The following is a 10822-nucleotide window of genomic DNA, read 5'->3' as shown; positions in this document are numbered from 1 at the left end:
GGATTAATAGCGCCGCAAGGGCCGTGGATCATGTTTTTTGTTACAACGTCGAACAATTGTGGGTCGATTTCTTCATCTGGAATTTCCGCTGAGATGACTTTATCAATCTGATCTGGTCGTATTTTTCGAACTAACCAAATCAAGATGTGTGCATGCGGTAATCCTCTTTTCTGCCATTCGATCGAGTAGAATACAGCATCTGACTTCTCCAAAAACACGAAGTTTCACAATTAAATCCATCATTGCTTTTTGCTTTTCCCTGAATACACGTGCTGTTAAGTCGTGACGATCAGTTGTTGATTGACCGGGGAACAAATGGCATTTGATGTCATTCCACTTCGGATTGCACGTGAACGTTATGAACAGATCCGGTTCTGCCGTAATGGCGCACATATGACATCGCATCTTGCGCATACTCGTGCATATGGCGCGGACTGCCGATGTATGTGGCTGGCAATATTGTTAGACGTTCAATGCTATTCACATTTGCATCATTCATTACGGCATCTCTCAAATGGATGTACTCTTCAGAACGCAATTTCGCTTGGTTGAATCGAATAAAGTTGAGACGTTCTGTCTCGATCTTCGCATACATGTCAACCAAATACTGATTGATTGAAAGCTTGCGACATTTCAGGATGTAGTTGTCTTCTTGCGGACGAATCATTATTCGGCATGAATAGAAGTTCATCGCACTGAGTTTTTTCGATGTTTCTTGGCCTATAAATTAACAATACACAAAATATTGAATCGTAAGTAACATTTCTTCTCAGAAACTTTACTTTTTACCAGTAGTTGGATTTATCAATCGCATATTGATGTGATAGCCGTCATCACCTCTCCAGAATAATATCGGATACTGTAATGCATCATAACTACGGTGTAGCTCGGAAACACGCTGAAGTTGTTCGTTTCTACGGTGCAGTACAATATCTCGCGATTCAAACTGTTCGCCAACAATGACAATTGCCACCTCATCGATTGTTGGTGCGTTGAATCGTCTGGCATGCTGCCCCATCGGCATTTTGTCTGCTCTGATGACGATTCGATGGTTATCAGACGGCATGCGGTCCAATGCGATTTTGAACAATCGAATCAATTCATTGTGTTCATTGAGAAATCTTTGCAAATTTAGTACGATTTCTCGCCTTGTGCCGGTTGTAATGTTACATCGTTGATTTAGTTGGTAATTTTCATTACCGATGAAATATATTTGCAAAAATGGATAGCCGGCGTCGGCAAATGGTATGAGCGAGCCTGCTCGATGGTATATTTGCCCCTGAATCTGTAGAATAAAAATGTCAAATATTTCACTGGAAATTCCATGCAAAGTAATCACCTTGAACGTCGGCATAAATGAATCTCTAATGATCTTTGTGGCACCAAAAGAAGTCATTTGAAAGCATGAGTTGTATGCTTGTATGTTCTGCAAGAAATGCTTAGACGTCGGCGATTCCCCAGTGAGCAAGGAATGTAATGGTTCTGGTGGCGGTTCCAATGCAGGCAGTTTCACTTTGCCACTGGAGCAGCACATGCCAGCTGTTTCTCCTCGAAACTTCGCTGCATTGCAATGCGTACAAATAATATCCATTGCTCCAATGGCACCATGCAGGCTGTAGTCGCAGTCAGGATCGTAGTGAAAGCCAACATGTTCCATTTGATCGCGAAGGCGGAGCGGAACTCGGCCTTGACGGTAATTTGGCCGTTGATTGTCGGCGAATTCAGCTCTAATCTGTGCACGCCGCTTCCTGTACACCGCTCTACCTCGGGCATTCATTTGAGCGCGTTGCTCTTCGCTTTGATTTCTTCTTGATATTAACATTCGACGTGAATCACTCGTATGCCTGCCAACTGTATTACGTTGGCGTAGTCGAGGCATTTTCTAGAGTATGCATATTTGAAGTTCATAAATAAAAATTGAAAAATTATCCTAAAACTACATCTTAAACTATGAATTATACCCACACACGCATATGCAATAAGACCCACCAACAGTGTATTTGCAAACCGCATGTAAGCACTTACGAAACAATAACAATACTCACTTGCTTTGTGTGTGTTGCACGGTCAGCAGAAAAACACAAAATCGGTTCGAATAAATGTAGCAAATCGATTGAATTAAATCTGGAAAAAACAAACAATTTTGAAACACTTTTTTTACACACCGCGCATTTTCAAGCGACAATCGAACCGCATGGCATCACATACGAAACAACAACCATACTCACTTGCTTTGTGTTGTACGCAGAATGTTAATCACGTTGAAATCTTAGAAAAATTCACACAATTTTGAAACATTTTTTTTGAACGAATGACAGGCAAAAACGATCAGCGTCAATGTTTTTTACTAATTGTAAACATCCGCAAGTTGATTCTGTTTATTAGTAAAAGGCATTTGACAGGACTGCCAATCTTGCGGCAAAACATTATTTCATGAGAATTTGTTTAGGCGGGATGTAACATTTTTTTTTTTTTTTGCAATTTTTGCAAAACGTGCAATGATACACACATTAAATTCCTTATGTGCACCCTCCCAACAGACCCCAATCACCCCTGAAAATTTCATTGAAATCGGGCAAGCCGTCTAGGAGGAGTATGCAAACAGGAAGTTTTGCCACTTAATTTTATATATATAGAAAAAAAAAAAATGATATATCACGCCTATACAAATTCGCATGAAATAATGGTTTGCCGCAAGATTGGCAGTCCTGTCAAATGCCTTTTACTAATAAACAGAAACAACTGGCGGATGATTACAATTAATAAAAAACATTGACATTGCATGTTGATCGTTTTTGCCTGTCATTCGTTCTTTCTTTGGATGACTGTCAAGTTAACAAGACATACAAAACGTAAGTGTTCCAAATGCACTGAGTGTATCAAAAAAAATGTTTCAACATTGTGTGTATTTTTCTCAGATTTCAACGTGATTAACATTCTGCGTACAACACAAAGTGAGTATTGTTGTTGTTTCATATGTGATGCCATGCGGTTCGATTGTCGCTTGAAAATTCGCGATGTGTGTAAAAAAAAGTGTTTCAACATTGTGTGTTTTTTCCAGATTTAATTCCATCGATTTGCTACATTTATTCGAACCGATTTTGTGCTTTCTGCTGACCGTGCAACACACACAAAGCAAGTGAGTATTGTTATTGTTTCGTAAGTGCTTCCATGCGGTTCGCAAATACACTGTTGGTGGGTCTTATTGCATATGCGTGTGTGGGTAAAATACATAGTTTGAGATGTAGTTTTAGGTTAATTTTTCCATTTTTATTTATGTACTTCAAATATGCATACTCTAGCACGACCACCGGGGACAACACAACTACCTTTTTCGAGTTGTGTGAAAACGATGAATTTGCAAGAGCATTGCTATATTCTGAATTACCACAATATTTCACTTGAAATCCATCATCGAAAACATTTCAACGACGAAAGCAAGGGGAGCGTGTTGACGGTTATCCAAATGTCCGTAAAATCGATGCCATAAGACGCATTTACACCATCCATCCGAACAACGCCGATTGTTTTTATTTGCGTCTGCTATTAGTCAACGTGCGCGGAACAAGATCATTTGATGATTTGAAAACTGTTGACGGTCAGTTGTGTGCGACGTATCGTGAAGCATGTGTTTTTTTTTTTATAGTAGGAGGAAGCATCGAAAGCCGGAGTGCGGGACTCTAATCCGCTAAACCTAACCTACTCCCACCTTATGTCTCTCCCACGGGACCACTGGACAAAGTATTACTTCGTGGGAGAGAAGAAGACGTTTAAGTCTCCTCTATTGCACGGACTGACTGACGCCTAATCTGTTCTAAATATCTCAATTTTGTTATAATTAGATTTGCCGCACCGCTAACAGCTTTCCACTTTACAGAGGACTCGCACATATGTGCAGTCAAATTTTCCACCGAGAAACTACCCCCCAGGGTGGTTTTCAACTTTTCCCTTATACTTGAAAACCGAGGGCAATAAAAGAACACGTGTTCAGAGTCTTCTATACACTCTGTACACGTCGGACAGTATGGACTAAAGTCATGACGATATTTGAATAGGTAGCTTCTGAAGCAACCATGCCCACTGAGTATTTGGGTAAGGTGGTAGTCAAGGTCCCCATATTGTCTACCTATCCACGAATGTATGTCCGAGATCAGTCGGTAGGTCCAACGTCCTTTGCATGAAGTTTGCCACCGCTGCTGCCACATTTCAATGCTTTTATTCTCTCACCTCTTTTTGCTGTGGTAGACATCTCCGACAAGTTATATATTCGCGCGAATTCGTCTCCCTGGATGTCAATCGGTGCCATACTGGCTAGTACCTCAGCAGCGTCATTTGAAATGGTTCGGAAAGCACTTATCAATGCGTATTGCTGAAAGCCTATGCACTGTGTTAATTGGTCTAGCATATGATTTTATTTCTAGCGCCTGTATCCATATTGGAGCCGCATACAGGATAACTGAACTTATTACCTTAGCTATTAAACATCGTCGGCTGGAACGCACACAGCCTTTATTTGCCATCATTCTAGATAACGCATTATATATTTTATTTGCTTTACGCGTCGCATTTTCCAAGTGTTCCTTGAACTTGAGTCGCGAGTCCACTATTACCCCCAAGGTACTTCAACTGCGGCTGTGAATTAATCTCACATTCTCCTATGGTGAGCGATATTTTCTCCTCAATTTTCCTGGAGCTTATGAGCAGGACTCTCTGTTTTCTGCTCAGCAAGCTCTAGACTCATGGTAGCGAACCATCTGCGCAAACCATTTATGCTGTCGTTGCATTTGATCCGAAGGTCATCCAGATGTTTAGCTACAGCTACCACTATGAGGTCATCCGCATATGCGATTGTTTTCACATTTTGTGGTTGCGGTATTCTTAGCACTCCGCCGTATATCAGGTTCCATAGCAGCGGGCCTAAAACCGAGCATTGCGGAACTCCACTGGAGATAGTGTAGCTCTGAGTGCCTTCGTCCGTCTCGAATAGCAATCTCCTATTTTGAAAGTAACTCATTATAATATTTATTAGATAATGAGGAGCGTGTATATCGTGTAGAGCTTTTATTATATTTGCCCATTGTTCGGATTTGAACGCGTTCTTTACATCCAGGGTTATTAGCGCGCAGTATTTTTTTGTACCACCTTTCCATCTTTTTCCACTTATTGCACATTTCGCAGTGTCGACTACTTCTCTTAGTGCGTCGATAGTGGACCTCTTTTTAATAAAGCCGTATTGTCTCTCTGATAATCCGCCGGCTTTTTGGATTGCTATCTCCAAGCGGTTTCTTACAATGCTTTCGTACACTTTCCCAATTGTGTTGAGCATGCAAAGAGGTCGATAAGATGAAGGTTCTTCTGGTGGCTTTTTCGGCTTTGGCAGTAGAACCAGACGTTGTATCTTCCACGGGTCGGGGAATACCTCTTCTAATATACACGCATTGTACATGTTAACAAATAAACCGGACCTTAGAGTTATGGCTTCTTTAAGGGCTCTATTTGGTATACCATCTATTCCAGGCGCTTTGGAGTTTTTGATTTTTTTCACAATAGCCAATAGTTCGTCTTCTGTGACTAATAGAGGTGGCTCCGTAGCTTCGTTTCGTCTAATAAAGGAAATGGAGGCATGTGTCGGGAATAACGTTTCGACAACATTTTTCATAAATAATGCGTTCTTGGGCTGCTGCGACTTAGTTTTGAACTTCGACATACAAATTTTGTATGCCGTTCCCCAGGGGTCTATGTTGGCTTCTTCGCAGAGCTTTTCGAAACAGGATCTCTTACTACGGATAATGGCTGACTTCAGGAGCTTTTTTTTGGCATTTAAATGCTTCTCTAAGGCTGATTTCGTTATCACTTCCCTGATTACGCTGTAGGCGGCGTCTAGCTGAGTGACAAAGCTTCCTCAGCTTGGCAATTTCGTCGTTCCACCAGTATACCGGCTTTCGATTGTTATAGTATCTCGTCCTGCACATAGTTGCATCCCAAGCTGCGCCTGATGCATTTGCCGTACTCCAGACACTCTCAAAAACGTCAGTATCAAATTCCTTTTGCCGCCAACTTCGTTTTCGGGAGGTATTTCTCGGACAGTGTTCCGTTTCTTGGGAGAACGAGACCTCAGCAATTATAGCCATATGGTCACTATTTGTGTACATATCTGACACCTTCCACTTAGTATGCCTGCTAAGCGAGTCGTTAACAAACATTAAATCTATTATTGAACCTTTATTTCCCTTTTGAAAGGTATTTTGTGTGCCACTGTTTAGAATCGTAAGGTTTGTTTGACTCAAAAATTCTAGAATGAGGCGACCACGATGATTAGTAATTCTGCTACCCCATGCAGTAGACCATGCGTTAAAATCTCCCGCTATTATTATTGGCGATTTGCTTCTGATTTCTAGGGATAGCTCCAGGAGAAAGTCTTCAAATTCGCTAATTGTTGGACTAGGACGAGCATAACAGCTTACAAAAAATATTCCTTGTATATTCGCCCATGTAAAGCCGTTATGGGTTTCGTTGGAACGTGATGTGAAGGCTTGACCTTTGCAGGCCCATATTGCCGCCTTGCCACTTATATCTTTATTCCAAGTGCTTTCCGAACGTTGAGAATATTGTTCGCTTAATAGAGCGACATCTATGTTTTCTTCTAGCACTGTCTGTTTTAGAAGGTCTTGTGCTGCAGCGCAATGGTTGAGATTTAGTTGCAATATTTTCATTATTTCGTTGACTTCAACATATCTGCGTATTTAGGACAAACCGTACTTAAAACGGAGTGCTCCCCTTTACAGAGCATACAACTTGGGGAATTTGTACATGACTTTGCTACGTGACCTGGGGTTCCGCAACGTGTACAAAGGGAAGACCTATCAATGGGGCTGCAACATTTGTGTGCTATATGTCCAAGTTGGAAGCACCTAAAACAACGAGTAATAGGTGAAAATTCCCGGAGGCGACAGATAGACCACCCGATCTTAATTTTACCACACTTGAGTAAAGTTTTGGCATCCTCAGCTCGAAGGCATATAAGGGCTATTTGAGTACCACTTCGAGTTTTCCGAAGATTTTTTATATTTTGCTTCCCCAGGTTTTGGATCCCACACTCCTTTTGTAATGCCTCACAGATTTCTTCAGGGGTGGTTATCTCGTCCAAGTCTTTGCTCACAATGGTAATATTATGGGATTTTGGCTGTATTACGGCCATCTCACCAATAACTCCCTCTGAGGGCGCTTTCGAACGCGTCGGCTCTCTTTTCTGCTTGATTTTTTAATTCAATCAGTAGGTCTCCCTTTGAGGGTTTTTCTAATGTACCTCACACATTTGAACCCAGTTCTTCAAGGCCTTTGTCACATTTTATTTTCTTCAGGATATCGGCATACGACGCTCCCTCCTTTTTTGTTAAGATAATAGCGTCTGGTTTCGATCTGATTCTCTTCTCGATCGGTTTCTTCTTTCTGACAACGTCTATCCATTTCTCGCCTGCGGTCTTGTCTCCCAAACCGTCTTTGTGCATGAGTTTAGTGACCTCACTATATGTCGCTTGCACTTTGTGGCTCATGTTTTTGGGCTTCTTCGTTGGTGGCAAATATCCCAATATCTCGCGTGGTCTCTTCGGTGCATTTTTTTCACTTTGAATAGGGGATACCTGCGACGCTTTCCCCACCATGACTCCTTTTCGACAGATTCTCCTTGCTTTTCATACAAGCTTGTGATGCAGTTTACTAGATCACGCATTGCTTGGATTTATATGTCTCTGTCCGGACATCATGCTTTCGAGCTCTCTAATTTTTATACCCAATTTGCAGAAAATATTGGGATTTTCACTATTCTGAAGCTGCTCAGATTTATCGCCTTTGTCTGTTTGGTCGGCATTTTCACATCTTTTTGCTGATCCAGCAGCGGCGGATTCTTCATGTTTGCCTTTTGGAGGCGTTCTCAAAATTTTTGAGTTCCTCCGAAAAGGATTCTCTGGTGTACATCCCAAACTATTCTCAGAGGCCATAACTCTGCCAGAAAATAGTTGGGAACACCTGTCAGTGGGTACGTTCAGTCCTTTGCCTTAACAAACCTTACTTGTATTTTGTGGGCTGGCAATGCCGTAACCCAAAACAAAACAAATAAGGAGAAGAAGGAGAAACGAAACAAAAACAAAAAACAGCTGGTTGACCAAGTCAAAACGGCAAAATATAATTGAGTGCACGTTTTGATTCACTCTTACGTGGGGAAATTCCTATTTAATTTTTATTTAAATTTGCCAAAAAGGGGCAGGTAAGTGCCAAATAAATATATTCTAATGAACCAATTTATTGTACTTATCTAATTTGGTGATTAGCATCCAGTCAAACAAAAGTTCCAGTCTCCCGGTAAGTCTTAGACAGAAACAAGTTTTCTATCGCTTTAAAACACCACAAAATTCTTGCAAATATCCTAGATCCTGAAGCATGTCGGCGATTGCATTTGTTAGAAGACGATATGCATTGGGACACCGCACTTCATGACGCATCACTCACATCTCATCCAAAACAAATACGCGTACTATTTGCCATAATAATATCTACATGCCTTCCGTCAAATCCGCAATAACTGTGGAATAAGTACAAAGACTGCATGACAGAGGACTTATTAATTTTGGCCAAGCGTTCATAGCGACGTCGCTTTTTGATCCTTCGATGCCGGCTCTTACTATCATTGTGAAGCAAAATTCACCAAGCGTTGGATTGTTCACCCATTCAAGGGAACGTGAGCTGGGTTTAGACCGTCGTGAGACAGGTTAGTTTTACCCTACTAATGACAATTGTTATTGCGACAGCATTCCTGCGTAGTACGAGCGGAACCGCAGGTACGGACCAATGGTACAATACTTGTTCGAGCGAACAGTGGTATGATGCTACGTCAGTTGGATTATGCCTGAACGCCTCTAAGGTCGTATCCGTGCTGGACTGCAATGATAAATATGGGGCAGTTGCATTGTATGGCTTCTCTAAACCATTTAAAGTTTATAAATTTTATTTATAAACGACAATGGATATATGTGATGCCAATGTTATTTGTAACATAGCAAATGCGGGAGGATTAAATATCACCTGTATGACGCGCTATTTACTTATTAAAACATTATTTAATACAATGTCAATGCCTAGAATCAATTGTAAACGAGTTTGGTAACGGGCAAGGTGTTGTAAGTGGTAGAGCATACTGTTTTATAAATATCTATATATCTATATAAAATTAAGTGGCAAAACTTCCTGTTCGCATACTCCTCCTAGACGGATTGCCCGATTACAATGAAATTTTCAGGAGTGATTGGGGTCTGTTTGGAGGGTGCACATAAGAAATTTGAAATGTGTATCATTGCACGTTTTGCAAAAATTGCAAAAAAAAAAAATGTTACATCCCGCCTAAACAAATTCTCATGAAATAATGTTTTGTCGCAAGATTGGCAGTCCTGTCAAATGCCTTTTACTAATAAACAGAATCAACTTGCGGATGTTTACAATTTGATTGAAAATTGAAATTGACGCTGATCGTTTTCGCCTGTCATTCGTTCAAAAAAAATGTTTCAAAATTGTGTGAATTTTTCTAAGATTTCAACGTAATCAACATTCTGCGTACAACGCAAAGCAAGTGAGTATGGTTGTTGTTTCGTTTGTGATGCCATGCGGTTCGATTGTCGCTTGAAAATGCGCGGTGTGTGTAAAAAAAAGTGTTTCAAAATTGTGTGTTTTTTCCAGATTTAATTCAATCGATTTGCTACATTTATTCGAACCGATTTTGTGTTTTTCTGCTGACCGTGCAACACACACAAAGCAAGTGAGTATTGTTATTGTTTCGTAAGTGCTTACATGCGGTTTGCAAATACACTGTTGGTGGGTCTTATTGCATATGCGTGTGTGGGTATAATTCATAGTTTAAGATGAAGTTTTAGGATAATTTTTCAATTTTTATTTATGAACTTCAAATATGCATACTCTAGAAAATGCCTCGACTATGCCAACGTAATACGGTTGGCAGGCATACGAGTGATTCACGTCGAATGTTAATATCAAGAAGAAATCAAAGCGAAGAGCAACGCGCTCAAGTGAATGCCCGAGGTAGAGCGGTGTACAGGGAGCGGCGTGCACAGATTAGAGCTGAATTCGCCGACAATCAACGGCCAAATTACCGTCAAGGCCGAGTTCCGCTCCGCCTTCGCGATCAAATGGAACATGTTGGCTTTCACTACGATCCTGACTGCGACTACAGCCTGCATGGTGCCATTGGAGCAATGGATATTATTTGTATGCATTGCTATGCAGCGAAGTTTCGAGGAGAAACAGCTGGCATGTGCTGCTCCAGTGGCAAAGTGAAACTGCCTGCATTGGAACCGCCACCAGAACCATTACATTTCTTGCTCACAGGAGAATCGCCGACGTCTAAGCATTTCTTGCAGAACATACAAGCATACAATTCATGCTTTCAAATGACTTCTTTTGGTGCCACAAAGATCATTAGAGATTCATTTATGCCGACGTTCAAGGTGATTACTTTGCATGGAATTTCCAGAGAAACATTTGACATTTTTATTCTACAGATTCAGGGACAAATATACCATCGAGTAGGCTCGCTCATACCATTTGCCGACGCCGACTATCAATTTTTGCAAATATATTTCATCGGTAATGAAAATGACCAACTAAATCAACGATGTAACATTGCAATCGGCACAAGGCGAGAAATCGTACCAAATTTGCAAAGATTTCTCAATGAACACAATGAATTAATTCGATTGTTCAAAATCGCATAGGACCGCATGCCGTCTGATAACCATCGAATCGTCATCAGAGCAGA

The 10822-nt window shown here is 40.9% G+C and overlaps 2 protein-coding genes across 2 annotated transcripts; one reads left to right on the top strand and one right to left on the bottom strand.

Annotated features, from left to right (window-relative positions):
• Window positions 1–328: 328 nt before the first annotated feature.
• LOC120779794 lies at window positions 329–1862 on the bottom strand. The gene is made up of 3 exons (XM_040112170.1): window positions 1340–1862; window positions 790–1285; window positions 329–720 (listed from the first exon to the last, which is right to left on the bottom strand). The coding sequence occupies exons 1-3, from the start codon at window positions 1820–1822 to the stop codon at window positions 329–331; spliced, it is 1371 nt and encodes a 456-aa protein (XP_039968104.1). The 5' UTR covers window positions 1823–1862.
• Window positions 1863–10137: 8275 nt separating this feature from the next.
• On the top strand, window positions 10138–10778 carry LOC120779793. Its single transcript, XM_040112169.1, has 2 exons — window positions 10138–10511; window positions 10566–10778. Exons 1-2 carry the CDS (start codon window positions 10194–10196, stop codon window positions 10776–10778), a joined length of 531 nt encoding a protein of 176 aa, XP_039968103.1. The 5' UTR covers window positions 10138–10193.
• The last annotated feature ends 44 nt before the right edge of the window (window positions 10779–10822 follow it).

This window comes from Bactrocera tryoni, unplaced genomic scaffold, assembly GCF_016617805.1.
Source record: "Bactrocera tryoni isolate S06 unplaced genomic scaffold, CSIRO_BtryS06_freeze2 scaffold_11, whole genome shotgun sequence".
Taxonomy (NCBI): domain Eukaryota; kingdom Metazoa; phylum Arthropoda; class Insecta; order Diptera; family Tephritidae; genus Bactrocera; species Bactrocera tryoni.
The sequence above is the reverse complement of the archived record's forward strand: the minus strand, read 5'-3'. Positions and strand labels throughout refer to the sequence as shown.

Coding starts and splice junctions, on each gene's coding strand:
- LOC120779793 (XM_040112169.1), top strand. CDS start 10,194: ATGGAACATGTTGGCTTTCACTACGATCCTGACTGCGACTACAGCCTG. Junction 10,512..10,565: donor CATTTATGCCGACGTTCAAG/GTGATTACTTTG, acceptor TTTATTCTACAG/ATTCAGGGACAAATATACCA.
- LOC120779794 (XM_040112170.1), bottom strand. CDS start 1,822: ATGTTAATATCAAGAAGAAATCAAAGCGAAGAGCAACGCGCTCAAATG. Junction 1,286..1,339: donor CATTTATGCCGACGTTCAAG/GTGATTACTTTG, acceptor TTTATTCTACAG/ATTCAGGGGCAAATATACCA. Junction 721..789: donor ATTGATAAATCCAACTACTG/GTAAAAAGTAAA, acceptor GTTAATTTATAG/GCCAAGAAACATCGAAAAAA.